Genomic DNA, 23,604 nt, shown 5'->3' with positions numbered 1-23,604 from the left:
TCAGAGCCTGTAGTATATTTAATAAGAATTTTAATGATATGGACATATTCTCAAGTAATTTAGGAACCTTTAAAAGATATGTAATAACTAACATTAAATAATTTTAAATATTCTACTTGAAGTTATCATGTTATTGCTTTGAATCCTTTCCAGTTACTTACCTTCCAATTTATACTCATGTGTTCAATTTAGTTGTAGGTATACATTTATTATATTGTTATTATTGCTATTGTGTAGTGTTATTGATTGCTGCTGTGTTGAAATTTTACAATACATTTTGTTTTGAATTTTAGTTGGTTATTAGTATATCAGTTAAATTTAAATTTTTGAAATTTAGCTGGTTATTAGTATATTATTTGTGTTCCTAGATCTGTTATTATTTTTTATTTATTATTTACAATTTTGTATTTTTTGTAAATTTCTCAGGCCACGGGTACAGAACCCTTAGTTTCTTGTTTTAATATTTTTTATTATTATTATAATTTTAAGTGAAAATCTGTTATTGGATTTTATCTTTATTATTTAGTTCATTCTTATATATGTAAATAATCTGTTGATTTTCCCAAATAAATAAAATAAAAAAAAATAAAAACATAGCCTAATAGAAAAACAATACTTTTTGGTAGTGGTGATTACATAAAATGAAATATAATTTTTTTTGTGAATATGAATATAAATTTTTTTGTTTTTTTTTTGTTCCTAATACTTATTTCACATTTTCGAAATATTTATTTAAATAATACATTTTTAGCAAAAATGCTTTCATTTTTATTTTTAGGCGAAAACATAATTGGGGGCAGAGTTTTAAAGTGAACCAAGTCCATCAAAGTTGTTTTTGTGAAAATAAGCCCTAAAGATTTTTCTACTTTACCAAATACCCAGATTACGACAAAATAGAACAATACCATCAAGTGTAAATAGATATGGTGAAACGGTTTAAAATTTTGTTACTAAGATAGGTTTTAAAGTTTGAATCTAGATTTCACTAATAATAACCAAAATCAAAATTTGAACAAATTAATCCCCCTCTTAAATAAATTTATTTATATAATCTTTGTCAAACAAAATTTGAAATTTTAATAAATGGGTATATAATATAAATACCATACTTTCATAAAAATTCACGCTTTTACAGTCAGCTTCGTTTAAAGTTGATCTCCAACACTAACAAAAATAACACAAAATACAACAACTTTACGAATAGAAAAAATACCCCAAACAAGTATTTTTGAATGCTGTCAACTTATTGTTTTAGCAAACAGTTATTTTGAATTACGTTTGTTGTTCGTTGATTTATGGTGCCGACTGTACTTGGCAACAATGCGGTGTTCCGCAACATCAATATTTGTCTTTGAACAGTGCAATGGCGGCGGTCAGAGAACACAGTGTACCTGACAGACATATTAGTTTAGTGAAACTGCAGGCACTCGAATACTAATATCTATTGTATTATTTCCACCTCGCCTGTCACTGCTTGTTTTTGCAACAAAACATGCAACGCTGCACCAACGAACAACCTTGTTTTCTACATGGACGTGGTACCTACCTACTGTGCAACGCTTGCATCTTTTTTATGAATTTCTCTTATGTCGGAAATTTTATAATATAAAATATCTTTTTTTTTTATTTGGTGTCATTTGCAATTTGAATGTTTCTATCGTACACGTAGAGTAATTAAATTGCTGATTTATAAAGAATATTTTCAAATTATCTCATAAAATCAATACATTTTTGCATTTCATCATTAGTTACAGGACAAACGCAGATGCATGAACACGTGTTCCGATGTATTCGGAAATACTAACATTTAACTAGGAAAGGGCTTGCTGTCCCGTTTTTAAAAGGATTTTAATAAATCAGCAATACTCAATTTTCTCCGTGTATTGTTACTTTCTTCGTGACTAAATGTTATAAGGAAAATTACACATTGATGGGATTGGACAGTTTAGAAAATTTTGAAATTTAAGTTAAACGCAGAAATAAGGTACAACAATTTCCCAGATTGAATTTTTAACATTCGTGAGAGTTTGAGGTTTTTCGTCATTACACTACGCGTACTCACAAATTGCTTACCTTTTTAATTAGGGGGGGTATTGCAGAATATAGCAAAAATATAAATTACTGATTTTGGCTATCTGTAACCATGGTGGAAGGAAAAAAAATTTAAATCTTTTTATTCTCGATAATCTAAATAATGTCATTCTACACCACTGCTGGTAGCTACACACTATCTTATCCCCAGGAATCCCTATCTTACCCGAAAGACAAAAATATATCAAGTTAATGTTACAAAGCAAAATGTGATAAGAGTTTGATGGTATAATTTAGTGATGCGTCAATGTAAATAATGATTGATAGCATAAGTCATAACTTCTAATAGTGGTCCAACGATGACAATTGGTCTGATGATCCGTGTCCCGCGCCGGCTTGTGCCCGCAGCGCCGTGACTAATGCGCCACCCCGGCACCCTGGCTATAGAGCCCTGGCCATCCCCTCCCATCCCCTCCCATGCCCTCCCAACCCCTCACGTAACATCTGATGCCCTTATGATTTTTTCGCATGAATTACGATTTGGCGAAGTAAATCAGGGCTGGCAACTACATTGACATGAAACCATAAAACATCCATAACATTTACAATTTTGGACGCGGTTTTGGGTGCTGCCACCCCGAGACCCATTTATTGATAACCAATACCTTTGACATGGTTCATCCTCAGTGGTTCGCTACGTTTGGTGATTTAGCAGGGGTGCCCCGGTTCACCGGGTGAGGTGTGTTCAGGATGCCCCTGCCCACCAGCTGCGTGGCGTGCCAGATCAGGATAGACGGGTCGAGGGAAACCTTTCGATCTTCCTGCTGGAGAGATCCTCTCTCTCAGAACATTGCACCTAGCACTGCAATGGGGGGGATCGACACATACGTTCATCACTTCTGGACAAACTGATCCCTATATTCCAACCCACCCCTCATACCTTTTCCTTCCTAGAACTTCCTTCCTTCCCTATCCTTAAACCCCCTTCTCGCAGCATCCCCAAAGATGACAGGCTCTGAGGGGAATTATTTTATATGGAGCTAATGTAAAAAAACAAAAAAAACTGTCATATAATAATTGTAAAAATAAAATAAAAACTTAAAAATATTACTGAAGGGCATATTTACGATGTGTACCTACATTTTCGTATTTGTTTAAGTAGGATAGGGACTAGATACTGATATGAAATTTTTATTAATGTAATAAATGTTCTATAAATAAAATGTTCCTCAACACTACTTCCGCGATTTCTGAAAGATTGTCTATTAATTCTTCTATCTAAGCTAACACTTTCTGTTTTAAGTCTACTAATAGAGATTGAATACAAACACTCTCTTGTTACAGAATTAAAGCATAGTCAATTCTTGATAATATTACTTACAGCAACTATCAAAAGTCGCTGGTAGTTCGCAAAACAGAAAGGCATTGAAATGAAAAGGTTTTAGTATTTTGAATGGTATTTTAGGTATCCCTTGGGACTGTCCGCTAGTTATCTGTGACAAATCCCCAGCAATTACAAACAGTCGCCGTACGGCTGAGTTATGACGAGTCGACACCCCCCTATTCCCCCTACAACCCCTCTGGGCTGGTGATCCCTCCCCCGAAACTTGTGACAGATCGGACACATTTGTATCCAAATATGCTGTTGTTCAAAGTGGACACTGGAACAAAACGATTAATTCAATGGTGTGATGTTAAATGTACTATTTAAATATGTAACTCCTCGATAAATACTTATAATTATTGTAATATGGGTAATTTCACCGATTTTTCTAAATCAATAAATTACTTTATAAATACGGTAAGTATAATTACATTTTTAGCAAGTGTTCTATTTTTATTCAGTTAAAAATAAACACAGCGTTGTTTGAGTAAATATAATACACATAACTTTATGATACTTATATATTCTGTGGACGGTCTTTCCGCCTGTGCAATAAAAATATGCCTTGACAAAACCAGTGACATATCTAATGGAAACTAACATAACCTGACAAAAAAGGAAAAAAATCATATCTATATAAAATGAGATATTTCTGCAATTGCAAAATGAATAATTGTAATAATACGTCATGAATCCCAATGTGTCTTCGTGTCTTTTTAGGCACAATGACAAAAAAATATTATTGCTTGATAGGTATATTCGTATCCACTTGACTTATCATTTTTTTCTATTATCTAAATATGTTTTGCACCCTCGGCCCCTCATTAATGCAGAAAAATGCCCTGAATTATTAAGTATTGACAATATCGGTTAGTTAGGGTCGGGACTTATCTCTCTGACAAAGCCATCGATATCATTGCATTAAAATTATTCAAATGCAAACTGTCAAATGTCAATCATAACTGAGAGTTCTCATTGCCAAGTTTTAAATTTAAAATTCAATCAAAAATTCATTTGGAAAAATACAAATCGATAGCCAAGTTTTAATAACTCCATTAAATTTATTCAAAATGCACAAAATACTAATGTAAAATAAATATTTAATACAAATCTACATTCGATTATTAAATAAACTGTATTTGGATCTTACAGAAAATTAACATACAATTTGTCGAGATGATAATCTTTTCTCAAAAATTGATACCGATAAATTGAGATGGATTACTTCTCATGATTAATTCTCATAAATTTGACTAGGCATGTATGACATTTTAATTTATTTTGATTTCATTTGGATTATATTTCAGAAACGTTTAGTAGGTAAGAACTTATAAAAGTACCTCTTTCACTATAATATTAAATGAATTCATATTGAACTGAATTCCTTAACTGAAAATAACTGGTTATGTTCTTAGGGAACTTAATAATCAACTTAACCTACATATTATAATTCTATTTCCAAGTTCGGACACAAAAAATAGGGAATATTTTAGGAATTTACAAAGAAGAATTCTGATGTCTTTTCAATAAAATTGATAGGAAGTTGTATTATGAATTATTCCTTGCGTCAGTTTTACAGTATTGTCTGTCGATGTGAATTGTCTGGCATGTGAAGGATACCCTCGTTTGGAGCCTTTGTCCGAATCGTTTGACGTGTCCAGAGGTCGGTCAAGCCGGGAGACAAACAAAAATACAAACAAGTTGATATGTCCCCGGACAATGTCCATCTGACACTTCGATTGTCGTTTCTTGACTCTTTGCTGGACATTTCGTTGTCTAGAACAGGTAGCCCCGTTTATAACGACATTATACTTACTTATTCCCCTACAAAGGAATAATAATGTCAGAGCCCATTGTTGGTCGTATGATGTGATATGATATACAAAATCGTTACACGTTTGTCACTTCATAAATGAAATAAGCCCTATTTTAATACTGATCCCAGAAAGCAAAAGCAAACATTTAAAGTCATCGGATAAACAAATCTCAGAGTTATTATTTTATTCATGATCTTCCTTTCAATTTGCATGAAGCAGTTAAATTGAACGTTACATTATGAAAATTAAGATTTATATTAAATATCATCCCTAAACATTGGTATAAGCGTGGTTATAAAATTATAATTCCATGCGATCTGTAGAGGTTGCTGCGTTAAAGTAGTTATAAATAATTCAACAAAATTTTTGGTCTTTTCAAATCGGCAAACGATGTCCCTAGTTAATTCCAGAACTAAAGAAAAAATCTTTTTGAATCAGGTATACTTCTCGTCAATGAAGATGGAACATGCTGCTTTATAAAGAAATCTCGCAAAGAGAGAAATGCGTGTCTTCTTTTGAATTTTTCGCCAAAAACGAAAAAAGACAACATTATTGTGCGGAGTACCCCAGGGACCAGTGTTGGACCCTAAATGGTATTATCGCCTTTTTAGGGAGGATTATTTGTCATTTGATGTCTTGCTACCGCATTAAAAAGAATCGCATTTATTATTGCCATATTGATATCTTATTTTTTAATAAATAACGTTAAAGGATTCTGTAATCCTACATGAATACATATTTAGCTGATCTATAGTAATTCCAATCTAGTAACGGTTTCATCGATCTGAACATTATATGTAACTAAACACATTTTTTTAAATAATTAATTGTATGAAATTGAGAACTTTCTTGGAACCATTCTTGTTGGGGATCAAAGAAGGTATCTAACTAATGGTCTACCCAAGATAGTACATATCTTTGTTAAAAAATTCGGACACTTCTATCTAAATAAATATTGCAACATATTTTCTAAACTTCTTTCAATGGAAAGAATGTTCAAATCTTCTGACAATACTGAATCTTAGCACGTCACAAACACCTTTAACTTGACGGCGTTCTACAAGTGAAATCAACTGAACCCTTTGGAAGGGAGAACTTGTAAATTAAACGCAAACATATTTAAACTTTAAATAAATATTTTTAAATAATCGTTGCATACAATTAAAAAAAAACTTATTTCTAGCAGAATGAGGAAGTGTAAGACGAAATGTGTTTAAAAATGTGAATTTAAACTTTACTCTTTGTGACAGATAATTAAATAATCTAAAAATGTTGATTTTTGTAATATTAAACTGTAATCGTTTTTTTTAACAATTGCATCTCTATTTCTGAAAGTGAGTCTGCCCAACTTGTAATACAGAATTTGCCACTCGGCTTGGGGTCCACTATACCGATGACGAGATTTACCCGGTGAATGGATGTCAATCATATCGACACCTGGGAAGACACCGGGAGCCTCCTTCTTTTATGCTTGGCCTGCGGACCCTAAATTACAGTGATATCTTTTATTTACTACATTTCTATGCTGTCCGTGATATCATTTTAGGTAATCATGAGGAGAATTTAAAAAATATATTAATTCAAAATATGATAACTACTGTCAAGAAACCAGATATTAATTAGAAGTTTCACCTATACATGTTGTCCGGAATCATTGTTGTTAACCGGTGAACTTACAAAGAACTTTTTATCTTATTTTAGGCATTTAGATTTTTCCCACAATTTTTATTTATTTCGGCAAGTAAAGGGTTAAAAAGCTGGGTTTACGCTTCGACACGTTTTAAAAGACAACAAACAGCTGAAAGTAACCCCGTAGCAACCGATTTTTATCAAATTTGACTTTAAAATTAGAACTTAGGACTCGATTTTTTATTGAAAACAAAAGGCTCAAATCAAAAAAAAATCGACTCCAAATGTAATGTAGATTAACAAGTTTTCCTGTAGTTTCCCGACACCATGTATAAAATGAACTCCGGGTGCAGTAAGTGCAGAGATGTGCAAAATGGTTACCCAAAACCATTTGAAATGCAAAATGGAAATGAGTCAAAACTTTTCCATTTGAAAATGCAAAATGCAAAATGGTTTTTAGAAAAGCATTTCAAATGCAAAATACCTATTTTCAAAATGCATTGAAAATGCAAAATGGTTTCTCAGATCAAACAATCAAAATAATCATAGAATTTTTAAACAATTTTGTCATTTAATAATGGACATCAATGTAGAACAAATATATTACATGATGGTAAATCCAAAAACATGGTGTTTCATGTGACTACAGATTATGAAACCACAAAAAATTTGCACGGAACTAATGTTGCCAACGTAAAAAACATAGAAACTGCTATCTAACATTTAATATTACAGCGTCATGGCCCCATGTTCAGTATTTGAATCAGTATTTTTTGTAATGGTATCACTCAATTGCCAGGGCTCCTACCAGGGAGCAAATTGACAAATGTAAATTATCTCTCATAGCGAGGTTGAGGACCGACTGATATTTGGGTGTTATGAAAAAAAGATGAGTGGAGATAGTAAGAGGAATGTTGCAAAAAAGCATTTAAAATGGAAAATGCATTGAGAAAAGCATTTAAAATTCAAAATGCAAAATGGTTTTTAGAAAAGCATTTAAAATGCAAAATGGAAAATACCCATTTTGCATTTTGGATTTCCATTTGAAATGGATTTATTTGAAATAAAGCACATCTCTGAGTAAGTGAATATGAATATGCTGTCATAATTATTATTGCGTATTCATATGACAATGGGCACGGAGTAAAAGTTGTATGAAAGATGTACCCATGTACGTAAACTTAAATGTGTCCGCGTTACGCTAGGAGCAATGTAGATTGTTACCATGAAACATGTTGTACGTAGCTGATCAAAGATCAAGAGATATGCGGCCATAAGCAGGTAAGCAATCCTTCTGCAGTAGCTACACATTCCAATAAACGACACAGAGTACATGAGTTATATATACACCTTAATAAAACAAAAACTATAATTTTCATTTGTCTTAACCACAATATTCCACTATCGTATATCAATATTCCTATCCACTGTTCAAGCCACTGACTTATTTATAAATAACTTCATGTATATTTTTCCTACTCCGTCGGCGTATAGGTATGCTGTATCATATTTTTCAAAAACATCTAAGAAAACATTTCTAAATAATTTTGAAGGTGTTCTCATCATAAGTTGTTTTTGGGAGATTTCATCAACAAAAGACCCCTCGTCAACACCACTCAAAAAGATAGAGCTAATAATAATATTCCTGTGAAAAAATGACGAAATGTCAAAAAAACTGTTGACAATTGTATTCTTGCTCAGCGTGTAACCACCTCTAGGTTCATGCCCTAATTCTCCTATTTATGTGACCCCAGTCTAATTATTTCCATTTATTTGGGCAACGATTTTTATTTGTCTGATTCCGCATTCATGGAAACTTGGAAAAAAGGCATTCATGGAAAAAAGTGGTAAATCCAGTTTTTTAATACATTTAAAGTCTTGCTACTGTATCGTGTAAATTGGTAACCGACATCGGGCCACTTTAATTTCATTCAAAGCAGGTAAAGAATATGTATAAGAAATGTGCCAATAGAGGCTTGATGTGAAAAAATGCTGTCATTCAAGTTTTACCAAAAAATTCTTAATGCCTTTAAAATACAGGTAGGTACAATAGTTCATATCTATAAATAAATTTCTATCGAAAAATAGTTCCCCTCTAAAACCATGGGCGTTTGCTAGATTAAATTCTGAAGTTATTTTCTAAACCCAAAAATAGAGTTAAATAATAATATTTTATTATTAAAAAAATAATTTGAACGCAGAAAATAGAAACCACAGCTTTATACAACGATCTGAGAAAAACAAAGGCCAAAGGGATTTTCTAGTTGAGTGGAGACGGTGGGAGTGGCATCATTTAGTTTAGGAAGCATTTGCTTCCGAGCTTTTGATCTTCAAGAAAAGCTTTAACAATGCGATTACTAAAGCCTTATTCCAATTATTTGGGGGTTAGGGTTATTATTATTTAACAACACGAAACATGTGAATTTGGATAACGAAGCAGAATTAATATTATTCTGCTTCGTTATCCACATCGTAATGTGGAAACAAGCATAATATTACAGATTTAGAGACATATTGCACTTACCTCCCAAGCGTATCTTGGATCAGCTGGCAGCGAAGCCCACTTTCCAGCGTATGGTCCGTACTTGACTCCTCGCACCACGGTTCCCCTGGCCCAAACACCTTCGATGCCATCTCTTCCGCTCCTGACAAGAAGTTCAGCAGGGACAGCCAAATCCTGGCTTTTTAATCTGATTTCCTTAAAACTTTGCTCTGCGAATTTCTCGTGACCCCTCAAAAGAGCCTCATCAGAGCGGACCCTGAAAATCTCCGCTCGCTGTTCTATTGGTTTCCTTTTCAAATCAGACTCTTCGATGGGTTGAGCTTGTTCTTGAGCGCGAAGTCTCAGAACTTCAGAAAAATCTCTCGGACTATAGCGAGATTCTTCTGGACTAGATGCAGTAACTCTAACAGGACTGTAGGGTGATCTATTTTGTTTTGTATCAGATTCGTCGCTTTCGTGAACGGAACCAGGTTGATAATACAAATGTTCTACTATTTGCTGAGGTGTGTTTTTTCTTCTGTGATAGTTTTCTGCATTTGGTAGAAGCTGACTGTTTTCAGCTTTAATTGGAATAATTTCTACGGCACTTTGCAGTCGAGGAGTATTTGGAGACAATTGACCAGAATCCATGGAATCGAGATCTTCTTCTTCTCCAGTTGTGACTCCCGACACTTCCAACTCGTCACCGCTACTCCCTGGAACAAACAAAAGAATGTCATCAAATCAACTGCACAATATTTTTAAGCGGTTGCTTTCATTTTGATACGCAACTCAGTTTATTATTCCTGTCATATCTTGTTGCCTTGACAGTGTTGTCAGCGTGGTAACCTGCCAGCTGCGTTTAGTTCCCCGTGTGCATCATTTGCTATATTAACTCCCTCGCGTTGACACCTCAGTTCAATTTGACCGCGAGAAGTCAATGGTTTAATAATTGAATGCACGCAACATTCAAATTGGACAAACAACAGTAGATACACTGCTTTTTTACGACCGGAAAATAAATAGTAACAACGAAATTGATGCTATGGGCATCTTTGAAGTAATTTACAAATATAACTGTTTGTAGGGCGAGGCGACATTGTTAAATGCCGTTATCAGAAACTCAAGTGGATCCGTATTATTTGTGTAATGCAAAGTCAATATTATAGGACACAGGTGAACTGCAGGTGTAGGGCGTGTTTTATCGGTGATATCTCGTCAAGGTGATTCCTTTATTAATATTTTTCCTTTAACATGTACAATGTAACGTGAAAGTGATAAAATAAAAATGATTACGAATTAGTCCATTACAATATCTGTCCATCTTGAAATATTTATAAAACTATAAAAATGTACTTGCAAATACAAATGAGCATATTTAAAGGCAAGCTTTCTTGTACAACCTTCATTCTTCCCTGTCCATCCTCGTTGCACTGAAGCAGACAGCATTGTGCATAAAACTTGAATGGAATTCCGACTAGCCATCCTCTTAATCTTTGAAACTCTCGTCCGTTGTCATTCATCCTAATTTTCATGTCCGTTAATTTTGCTCGCTCACGCGCCGAACAAAGCCTCGAGTTAAGGTCTAAAGATAACGCGGGTTTTATTGATTCCGAAAGGGCAACAAAAATCTAAGTCGCATTCAGATGCAGATGTGAGAGCGCCTCACAATGGCATATTTTAAAAACACTCTCATTGTTTTGCATCTCTAACAGAACAGGTGGTGACGGCGTGAGGAATTGCTGGTCATCATCATTGAAGATTATGGACTAAGAGTCACGTTTCGGACATTCATTTCTAAATAAATTACATCTACCTGGAAATGGATCAGCCGTCACATTGCAACATAATTTACTAATACTTGTAAAGCTAGTATTAGCTGGCTGGTAGGCGGTGGAAGAAATACCTGAAAGCTTAGTGATACAACTGACATTAGTTTGATGACATTCAACTTATGTTTGTATTCAACTGCACAGGTACTTTCATTTAAGAAAGGAAGTACTAAATATTTGTTTATTGAGGCACACATATCTGGGTAGTCAGAATATCTACTCGTATCTAAATATTATCCAAATATTGCATTTTTCTTTCCAAATATTGCATTTTTCTCCTTTTGTTATACCGTAATTGATGATTCACACACATACATTCGCTAGCGATTGCGTTCTACTACTTAAAGTCAAAATGCTATTGACTTGCCTACCAATGGACAATGGACAATATCAGCGGGAACATAACACGTCAATCGGTTTAATTGTAGGCAGATGAATCATTTAAATGCGTTAAAGATTGACGATTAAATTCATTAATCCATTTAAGATATATTTCCAGCTAATAATAAAAACTAATTTTATAAACACCCTTATATAACAAAACTTCTTCCTTCTTCTGGCCCTTGGAAAATTATATTGTTAATGTTAATTTTAGTTATAAGTTTCTACATATGTAAATATATATTTTATTAAGATAGTAGCTATAGGCCTTAGTCGTAAGTCTCTAGATATAAGTCTCAGACGTAAGTCACTAGTTTTAAGTCAGTAGTTCTAGTGTTAACTATTTAAGAAATATATTTGTACAGCGCCCTTGAGGTGATTTATCACGAAAACGGCGCTATATAAATTAGCCAAATATTATATTATTGAATTATTATATTAATAGTTTGAATGGTAAAGCACAAGTCTGTTAGCGGATAATTAAGTAAACAGCAATAATTTATTCATGTAGTGTTTCATAAGACACTGATGTTTGCAATACGCATCAAATATGAAGTTCAAGATAATCATACGGTGCATCTTTGAACAGGTGAACTAAAACATTTTTCAACACATCAACATATCCAACACGACACAAGTGCATATTTATTGGTATTCAATAAATGTATTGGAAAATCATTTTAAAGAGCACACGTTTTAATGTAGGTACTCGCAAATACTTCATAATTTGCAATCACATCACAAATATGGCAACCAAAAAAACTGGGAAATAATTAAATTGTCCCGGCAATACTCCGGGGTACCTACCTCAAGGATCTGGGTCCAGTCCTTGTTCCAATCGTTAATATTTTCTTTGTCTTTATCGCTTTCATATTTTGAATTTCACATTATTCCTTGATTTATTGATATCATTTTCTTCAACGATTACTAATTAAATTTTTTTGGCCAAAATTGTCAAATATCTTGTCCATCCATTCCACAAAGGTTATTATTGTTAATTCTATCAACTCAATGTCCTCACAGGCCAAACATAGCAACACGGGCACTTCTGAGAATCAGCCTGTTGACGGAGTCATAACGTCCCTCCTTCTGATGCAGTATCAACATCATCATCATAAACGTATCGAAAAGTGACGAACAAACTCCGAAATGTGCCGAGCAAACAGTCCCTTTATCTCGCGCGCGCCCTTTGGCGGTGCGGTCGCGCTGAGGGAAACCAAATCGCCGGAACAAATCAAATCAGCTTTTCGCGGGTTCGAGGGTTTGTCAATATGGCGTAAAAGATTCCGAGGCCACTAATTTTGGATTATGTCGCTTTTCGATGCTTGTTCTCAAAGTGTTGCCGATTCTTATGTTAAGGACAAAATAAGGCAAGTTTTTACACGATACACGGAGAAAAATTAGTACGGCTTTTTTTATCAAGAATAATTTTTCCAAATAAAATATTAGTCATTGTAAAAAGCATTCACTTTGTGGCTCATCATAATTTACAATAAAAACACATAAATTTGTAACTATAAAACTATAAACTACAGTGGTCAAAAACAAATTTATGTGTTTTTATTGTAAAATATTAGTCATTCAGAATATATCTAAGCACGTGTTCACTCAGGTGCCACTGTCCGAATAAATATACTAGACGAGATTTGAAACTATTATTACTCTGAGAACACGTGTTCCGACTTCCTCGTAACATATTCGTGCTTTACTGATGTTATGAAATTTTTGAAATCATCCATTCCCATTTTTAACAGAAAAATGAATAATTTGATCAGATTTTTAATAAATTAGCAATATTTCATATCAGTTAGTTTTCTTCTGTAATGATTAATAAATAGTTGGTTTGATTCATTTCATCAAAGGCATAGAAACTGTAAGTAGTGCAACATTTCATACCACCTAAAAATTCATAATCTTGGAGAGTTATAAAAGAAAAACTAATTTCTTTAATATTTATGTAACTAAGTAAGCTAATAGTACCTAACTATTAACCTTGCCTACATTAAAAGTGGAATTCTAATATTCTCTTATTTAATATATCAACAACAACAAAAAATTCCTCTGAAATCATAAGATTTGTAAGTAGGTACTTAATACCTTACTACTTAATTATAAACCTATTAATTTTAAAATTTAAATAAGGAATTATACGATTTGTCTAAAGAAACGTACCTACCTCAATGACTATTCTTTTTTCGAACTTTCTTCGGGCATGTAAATACCTACTATCATATATATCTTTCCGATTTGAGTGCTCATAGAAGGATCCACGCTAATGCAAGTTCAAAACACAATATCCAACACGACCATTATCTTGAAATGGAAACGGAACGTACAAACAATTTACAGACGACGAAATGCAAAATGGTCAAGTTAAAACACGACTTTGCTTCGCTCAGTCAATTTAACTTGCAATAAAACATTAGCCACAGTGGACGCTGTTGGTTTGGACTTCGCAGGGTCAATACGACTTCTTTCCCGAAACGGGTGCTAACGAGAGGAAAAATAACAATTTGCTCCGAAAGAGATCTGTTTGCTGGAGATAAGACTGTGGAGGCTGGGAAGCAAAATCCTCGATAAACACGGAGATGCAATAAAGATACTGTTTGATATTACGAAAAAACCATGAGAAAGATGCCATATTTAACGTGTTTTTTGTGCGCAACCCTCATGTGTGGATTTTTTATTTTATCTCGTGTTGCAATCGGATAAAGATTTTTTTGTTAGAAGGGTGCCATAGATATTAGGTAGACACCTAAAACAGGATGGTTTATAGGTAGATATTAAATAAAAGTTGTTGATATCTCAATTTGACAATTACATGTGGTATTGTTAGGGAAAATACCTACATAATTTAACCAATATTTTCTAAAAAATATTGTATATGGTCACATCATTATATTTTTATCTCTCTTTTTTCATTTTGGGATAGAATTATTACATAGGTAGGAACAATATCCAAACCGTGGAATAAAGTAGAACACAATTAATGTTGTGTGGGCATGTTTCGTGAATCAAAAGTCTGTCCATTATTTGCTTAAATTTCATATGGAGAAATATGTTTCTCCATCATTAAGAAATTCAATTGTAAGTGTAAGAGAGACAGAGCGCATGCAAAATACTCTAGAATATAATGTTGGTTCTTGGTCGATGGCATCATTTCTATATTCAAATCTATATTGAAGGTGTTTCTACTGTTCATTATATGATGCAAGCGATGACTTATACTAATGTAAGTAAATACAATGTAAGTTTAACTAATTATTATAGAAGATAGATGTAGACGGTCTCCGTAACGTAATGAGATTCGCATTGGACTTTTAAGCTAGTGAGCGTTCAAGAAGAAGAAGAAGAAGATTGTTAGAAAGGGAGCTAATGTAAACACGAATTTTAGAAGCTAATATTTAAAAAAAACTACAATTATTCATAGAAAATTGTGAAAATATTTAATACAACGCGATTCCTTTGAAATAGAGGAAAAATCTCTCGACAAGATACTGTTAAAATAGAACAAAAGGTGTTTTTTAAATATGTACTGCTATTTTTTTTTATATAGAATGAATTTCATATAATTACCATTTTGGCTCTCCAAATGTACAGATATAACTAACTAACTAACTAACTAACCATCACGCCGTTTTCCCGCAGGGGTAGGCAGAAAGGACGGACCGCCAAACAACTCGGTCTTGGCACACACTTCTTTCCTCATTCACATTCATACATCGTCTCATACATACTATTCTATTATTCTGACTCTTGACATGACCCGACTCGAGTATCTGATTTACTTGATCGTGCCATGTCTTCCTCGGGCGTCCCAGACTTCTGTTACCATTCGCATTTGCATCATATATCCTCCTTACACTCCTATCTTCGCTAGTTCGCTCTACACGCCCAAACCATCTGGGCGTCCCTTTCTTAATTTTACTCATTACGCTTACATCAGCCTTGCACTCTTTGCGGATCTCCACAATCCTCACATGATCAAAAATGGTTTTACCACACATACGCCTCAGGGATCTCATTTCAACAGCATTCAATCTACTTTCATCCTTTCTTTGCCAGTTCCATGCCTCACTCCCATACATCAAGTATAATTAATAATTATGTCTAATATCCATACAGTTATAAGATCTTCAAAAACAACTATATGTATATATATTCGATAGGAACGTAAAAACTTAAAGTGTTCAAGTGAAATATGTTATAAATCTTTGGAATTTGGTATTTCGGGCCCGGCTTAAGAAGCTCACTAAAATGGCTTTTCAACTATCGTACGAAAGTGTATATAAAGTGATCAAATGCTAATTTCATGGCAGAATACAACTTTTCATTAATTGCAAATAATAAAGTTATTAATTAATTACTCACAAATTATCCCCAACAGTAGGTATATTAAGTTGAGTTGACGCAAACCGTTTAATTCCAATTTGAATGTAATCATTCCAAACAGTTTTAATTAAAAGCCTAATGGATGCGTATTATATTATTATATCCATATCTACCTAAAGCAGCCACCGCAAATACCGCACTGAGTAAAAAACCTATTCTAATTAGACTGGGACCGATGTTCTAAACTTTAAACTGAGGGCCTATCAAAATGACAAACAAGAAAATTAATAAACTGTATAAAATTAGCATAAAAAAGTCGCAACATGTGGAAAATGCGAACCTATATTACTTCACTCATCTTTGTACGAATCTTGATAAATATGCATTTTTACGTGATTTCCTCATAGAAGTTCCAACTGTCCGCAGCCAGTGACACTATGGCATCTCCATCCCCGTGCAAATTGCACGGAGAATACTTACTAATATAAAATATTGCTCTTTTATTATGTATCACTTCAAATTATTCGTTTTCCGGTTAAAAATTGGATTACAGGCCTTTAACGAATGAATTGGCGGTTTTCCCAATAAACTATCAGTAAAACACAAATGTGTGGAACAAGCGTTCATAAAAATTCTAATATTTCTCATTTCGTCATTGTGTTCCTATATTATTACGAAAATGTATCAGGAAACAACCTGCAGTTCCGTTTTTAACCTGATTACTAATAAATTTGAAGATATAAATTATCATTACTCATTTTTCTCCGTGTCGCATCCCCATTCCCAGTCAAATTGGGGTATGTTGAAAAGCTGAAGGCAACATGAAAGGGTAGGAGATGGAGAATAGTAAGGGTGGGAGGTACTTAGATATACAGATCTGATCATCAATCGTGGCTAAAGCCATTTCAAGCAATGTTCCAATTCTGAATGCTGGCCATTCACTAGGGAGATCTGAGAATATCTCTATCACTCAGGAACGTGCCGTAATTCCAACTTTATGTAAAAAAGTACCTACTTATTTTATTTTTCTGTATAGCTGTGAGTGGGATTATTTTTTTAATAATTAGGAACTTGTGATTTTTAAGTAGGAAATAGTAGTTTTATTATGCCACCGTTTTTCCATTATCAGTTGGGGAGGAATTGACGCGGTCGGTTTTGATCCCTCGATTCGCTAGCCCAGCTACCTGGCCATTAGCAAAAGAGGTAAGCTCGATCGTAATTGTGACGATTACTCACCTTGCAAGTAGTGGGTTTCTTCTTAGTTAAAAATGGCAATTTACTTTCTCTGCACCCCCCGCTCGACGCGGCTTGACCGTTATCGTTTGGGCGGCAGATAAGCGGTCGGCCGCCGGCTGCGGTTGGCTAATTAACACCAATGGCCGTAACTACTCTTGTCACACATCTCCGTACTGCTAACTAACAAACTGCTACTTACTTAACTGCTGATAGGTGCTGGTTGTGTTTCATTGTGATTATGACTGGCTACTTGCTACGGCCATGCGTAATCCCGCAGATCTAGGAACGCGGTTACACCTCGGAGGTTTGTAGATGCTGCAACGATCCTTTTATTAAAAAATCCAAGCAGTATTGAACAATTTCTCGAAGATCCAAGTGATGAATTGTACTAGATTATTTAACCATGCGATATTCCTTGTTATTTTAACTCGTAGATACTTACTATTAGTTTTGTGAACACTTAGTAAACCTTGCGTCTAAAATTTTTTTTTAAATTTTCTTTTATTTAATAATCAAAACCAAAAATTTGTAAGTACGTACTTTAATTAAACCTACCTACTTCTTTATAAACCATATACTTTATGTAACTTTTTTCAATTTCAGATAGGGAGTTGTACAATTTTTTCAAAGACACACTACTATCTCAATGACAATTCTGTTTTTCCATATTTCTTCAGGTAGGTAAATATGTACCATATCAATGAAAACATTCTAATAAGAAACGGAAAATACAAAAAATTTGCAGACAGGTGAAATGCAAAAATTCGAGTTAAAAAAGAACTTCGCTAAGCTCAGTCAAATATAAACGTAGGTAAATAGATTTCTATTTGTTCGTGTTGTTGGCTATCGCAAGAAAAAGATGTGAATCTTTACCTCGATTTTTTTCAAATGTCTTTAATATTTCTAATGCAAATTGAATAAATGGTAGCGAAATCTTAGTTGTCAACTGGAAAGCATGTATTGGACTTTTTACAAAGTTGTTTAAAATGTTTTTTTTTCAAAAATGTACAAATTTTTTTGTTATAGGTGTACAAAAATAATCCTACTAATATTATTAAATAGGTATATATATGCAGTGCACCTACCAAACCTCACTAAAACTAAGAAAAGAATAACAAAACATTTTGAGTATGTACCTAATAACCTAAGTACTTACAAAACTAATAATTATACAAATCTCACAAAACAAAAAACAACTTGTCAAAATATTCAAAATATCTCAAAATGATTTAGCACCAAACCAAACTTTGAAGTATCTGAGGAAGATTATCAAAGGTTTTAATAAAGTGTTTTTTTCATATAAAACTATTGTAGATGACACATAAAAAGCCAGATTACGTTTGACGAAGCCTTATCAAATGTATAACCCAACCTATAATTAGAAGCCTTGAATTACTCGCTTGCAACGTAGTAGAACTGATTCAAATATAACCGTTTGCAGTTTGATATTTAAATCTGCAGGATATGATAAGAAAATGTTTTACCATAAAAAAAATTATAAACTTAGCGTTACAAGTTACAATATATTATTAATCAACGGTGACTCATTTTGATAATCAGCATAATTTTTACAGATTACATTATTCCCATAATTTATTGCGAATGAGGGAACTCAACTTAAATTGTAAACCGTCGAAATAAAAATATACTGATACGTGTCAAAGTTTAACTATGATGATTCATTTGGATAATCAACTGAGCTTTTAACGATCATTTTATTTTCATAATTTATTACGATTGAAAGAACTCCAGAAGACTTGCAGGTAAAACTTTGCGATAGTAATTAATGAATGATAGATTAAAGCTAATTTTCGTAAATTATTTTTTTTCCTCTTGATCTACATTTTAGGTAGGTACTTATATTTTACAAAGGTATAGGCATGTAGGTACTTGTACAAAATTATTTCACTGAAAATCGTGTTCGTTAGTGAAGAACTACTTGCACTGCGCTCACGAGATGATTTTTTACAAAAGGGCGCTACACAAATTATTTTTATTAATACCTACGATTTTTAAAATCTATTTTTTTTTAATATTTACACGTAGGTAGAAGCAAAACGGAAAATGAAAAAAATGTGATTAATGTTAAAAAAGGGAAAAGTCTTTGAAATAATTTATAATATATTTTCTACATATCTCTGATTTCAGAACCTACACCTAGCAAATATGAATTTTAAGTTATTATTGGTGGTAGAATTGATTATTTATTTTATTAAATTATTAGGGTTAAATCTAAATACCTACGTAAACACTTATTATTATAAGCACATTGAGATGAATAATAAACGTAGAAATATTTAATATTTAACAATCTAATTTATTTTAGTATTAAAAGCTCCTTCCTCGTAATACAATTTAGCAATCACTCATCTTTGAACACACAGACTGAAATGCTTTTACACGATGTATAAAAAAATATAATCACAGGTGTGTAATAGCGGACATCGAACCCTGAACCTCTGAGACCTAATATAATCATATTTTACTTAGGTATGTAATAGCAGACATCGAACTCTGAACCTCTGAGACCTAATATAATCATATTACACGTAGGTATGTAATAGCAGACATCGAACCCTGAACCTCCAAGATCTAAGTGGTTTTAACAATTATAACTCTTTGATGAAAGTATGCAGCTATTCATATAGATATTGAGTTAAATAAGATTATTGATAATAATTAACACTTTTGTAAACATACCTGACATTCTGTATCTAGCGTCAACCATTGAAAATATCACAACACAAAAATAGTATATTTCTTCCGTATCATAACACAAGCTTGTCACGTCATAAAATTATGCTTAATAAAGTCATTTATACAAAATAAAATCACTTCACAAATGGTTTAAATTTACAAATAATGTCACTTCGGTTAATTTCCACTTTGTTCTGGTAAGCTTCACTTAAATTCTAAGACGATTTTCTAGTTAATGAGAAATGTTAAAGAAAATTATTATTAGTTAAATTGTTGAACGAACTTTTATTTTATTTATTGTTAGGTTAAATGTTAAATACAGATCTATGAAATGTCAGTTAATTGTTTATTTATAGTATTAATAAAGTTAAATTTTATAAATACATAAGTAGGATGGGTAGCAATTTTGATTTTCGATTTGGATCGACGCGATTTAGTTATTTTGTTTTCTTATCAATGTCACTGTAGCGTGTGTACTTTATTCTATAGTGTGTGCAATGTAGTGTACTGTACAGTGTACAGAGAGTCGCGTACGGTCTAGTGTCCCGCACACGAATAAACCATCCGCTAGCATCACGGCCAGATCCTACGATCCTACGGAGGAAGGCAGGGTGGGGGGCGGTGGGATGGTAGGATGCTCGATGCCGGTAGGGGTCGCAGGGCGCTCTCCCTCCCCAACCCCCAACCCATCCCTTCTGACTAAAGACCACGCCTTGGTATGTATTGGGGTATTGAGACTGTAAGCAGACACTGTAGAGCAGCCTTAGCGACGATTCGCACTTAGCACAAACTCTGATTAGATATAAACATAAGAGGAGTATGCAGTACATTATTGTATAAGTAATTATTTAATTAATAATATGATAGGTACGTTTTATGTACTGTGGTAAGTATGTACATAATGTACTGCATGTACTGCAATGTTGCAGTGAGAAAATAAAATATAATAATTATATATTTTGTATGTTATATAATGTTTGGTAAATGTGATATAAATGTAAGTTTAAACATATATAAAATAATGTAATCAGTAACAAAATATAATATCGTTTGGAGAAGAATTGTCACGTGTGGAATATTAATGAGATAAAGGTTATTATTAAGATCTATTCAAGTGGAAACATTTTTTTTATAAGATTGTCTATCTAATATTTTTCACAGTATTAAATATTTGAATATCTTCACTAAAGCTTCTAATTCCTTCCGTTAGTCGATTGAAAAAAGTTCTTAAAGTATACTAATTTTGTGCAAATGAATTACATATTTATTTTTTGCGTAAAAAAATATATATTTAAGTAGATTTAAATTATTTATATGTTTATTGGGATTGTAGCCTATTGTATAATAATGATAAAGCTTAAGGACGGGTTATTTCACTGAATTTCAATAATTCATCAAATTTCTCAGTTGATTTTCAAGTTCTGTGAAGGTTCTATTCAAATTCTTTTATTATTTCAGTTTTGTGAAACAACTGGCCAATAATTATATAATAAGAGAACTTGAATAGAACCTTCACATAACTTGAAAATCAACTTTGATATTTGATGAATTTTTCGAATTCTGCGAAACAACTCGTCCTAAGTAAAATATCAATGCTATGATATTTTAGCCATATTTGAACCATAATATTAATATTATGGTTCAAATATTATTACAATATACTGTCAAATTACCCTTCTGGTAACACATCTAATACTTATTTTTTCTTTAATTTTGCAATATTTTGTATTTGTGTGTATAATAACTTTATGTTTGTGATTAATCTTATGTTTGCTTCACTCAAATGTAAATTGTTAACCTCGATACAGGCTTAGTCCTAGTGAGGTTTATTTTTATGTAAAAAAAAGTGTTTTATGGATAGTGAGATGCAATAAATAAATAAATAAATGCTTTGTCAAGATGTTCATAAAATCCTAACATTTAAATTAATTTCGTCGATTGAAGACAAATGCAGGTGTTTAAACATGACATTATTACGAATTTACTACTACTTTATCGGAAAGCGGCTTGCAGTCCCTTTTTTAACAAGAATACCAATAATTTTAAGAAACTTTTAATAAATTAGCAATACCCATTTTTCTCCGTGTAGAAATAGGTCTATATTCAAGCAAGAATCAACAACGATTCTTGATTTTATTTAATCCGGTCATTTTTTTTTAAACTTTCTTGACCCACCAAATGTTTAATGTCAGAACGATTGAATAAGTTTATTACTAATAAAATCAGATCAAGTTAGACAGGATAAGTATTTACCCAGTCCTATATATAGGTGGGTTAATAATCCGCAGTACCCACCTACCATAAAAGTTTGCATTGTACAGAGTGGTCCAAACAATGTGTTCTTTCTTGGGCAAAATAATTATGTAGCGGAGAGTGAGAGCTTTGTTTGCGCTTTGTGCTTTTGGTACGTTAGGAAATTCGATACTGTTTCTCGCCCCATTAGACATGGTGTGTTGTGCAAATCTGTAAATATTATTTAAGATGTTGGTTCTAAAGTACTTTTGAGAATAGGTACTCACTACGAATTATCAGGATAAAAATATATACATTGATATTTTCTTCGTTCATAATATATTTCACTATATCACCCATCCTGTTCAACTCAAGGAAATTTAATCCTTTTTGTAAATCAATTGTCGTTACAATAACCTTTCCATCGTGAACTCGACATCGGCTGTGTATTTGGATTTGGCTGCCATATCTCATACGAGATGCCATCTCAGATCAAATCCTGTCAAACTGTCAAACCGAATGACATTTTTATTTCACTTCATTATCCTACATAGTTTATTTCTGATTACCGTTAGTAGGTACAAGGGATCGTGGAAATCCAGAAAAAGGGAATAAATTTCAAATATCGAGGTAATTTTTTTAATCAGTTTATATTTCATGTATAGTGGTGACGGTTTTATTGGGATATACGTACCTATTTGGTATAAAACGAAGTAGGTAGGTACGGATATCATGTTACATAACTAATTGGGAATACAAAATGATACAACAGGAACTTTTTCTTGCCTAAAAAAAATTACAAAAAATTGAAGGTATCTTCCTAATGAAGTTCCTTAATACTAAAAGAATTCTAGTACAAATTCTATGAATTTTTCAAGGACATTAATTTGTTAGATATTTTGCATTTCTTATTACGAAGCCATGCATTTTAGCTGCTTTTTTGTGATTTAATTAACATGACGTTTATATCGTAACTTACTATCGAGAATCATACTAGTATTGCGTATATTGGAACTCGTTATGATTTTGTTTTCATTAAAATATATTTTTTGTCATTTATTGAAAATATGACGTGGTGACACTTTGAACCATTAAAACATAACTGTTTGTTCTGGCAATAGATAACTAAGCTATTTATGTCATCCTGCAATTTGTTACAATCATTTATATTATTTATGGGTTGTTTTCATAATCATTGTATTTATTTAATAATGTACACACATTTTGACTACCACAATATGGGCATGTGCCTAGTGTGCTAGTCGAAAACTTAAAAACTTGGTTACAAAAATGTCTAGGTATGTGTAAAGATAAATAAAAAAAAAATTTAGAAGATTTAAATCTTCTACATAAATAAAAATATAATTATTCGTTTGTCCAAAATTTTAAATCTCCGAAATTTCGTCACTGATTGCTTTGAAATTTTGACACAACTTTGCATTCGAATACGCGTATGTTTTTATATATTTTATAAAATTTTCACCCGTGACAGGTATAAAGGTTTTTTTTAAACAGCACCATCTGTTGGACGTAAAAGCAAGAAGCGCTATT

At 32.7% G+C, this 23,604-nt stretch overlaps 1 protein-coding gene across 1 annotated transcript in view; it reads right to left on the bottom strand.

Moving 5' to 3' along the window:
- ham (hamlet) overlaps positions 1-23,604 on the bottom strand; it is a 242,068-nt gene that overhangs the window by 62,570 nt on the left and 155,894 nt on the right. Inside the window, exon 3 of the mRNA XM_089635989.1 lies at positions 9,386-10,059. Coding sequence (XP_089492115.1) covers positions 9,386-10,059 — 674 coding nt within the window. The remainder of the gene's footprint in view (positions 1-9,385; positions 10,060-23,604) is intronic.

The sequence above is a fragment of the Hesperophylax consimilis genome, chromosome 1 (assembly GCF_061612785.1).
Source record: "Hesperophylax consimilis isolate HC1 chromosome 1, BYU_Hcon_1.0, whole genome shotgun sequence".
NCBI lineage: Eukaryota > Metazoa > Arthropoda > Insecta > Trichoptera > Limnephilidae > Hesperophylax > Hesperophylax consimilis.
Note: the sequence above shows the minus strand (reverse complement) of the source record. Positions and strands in the feature narration are given on the sequence as shown.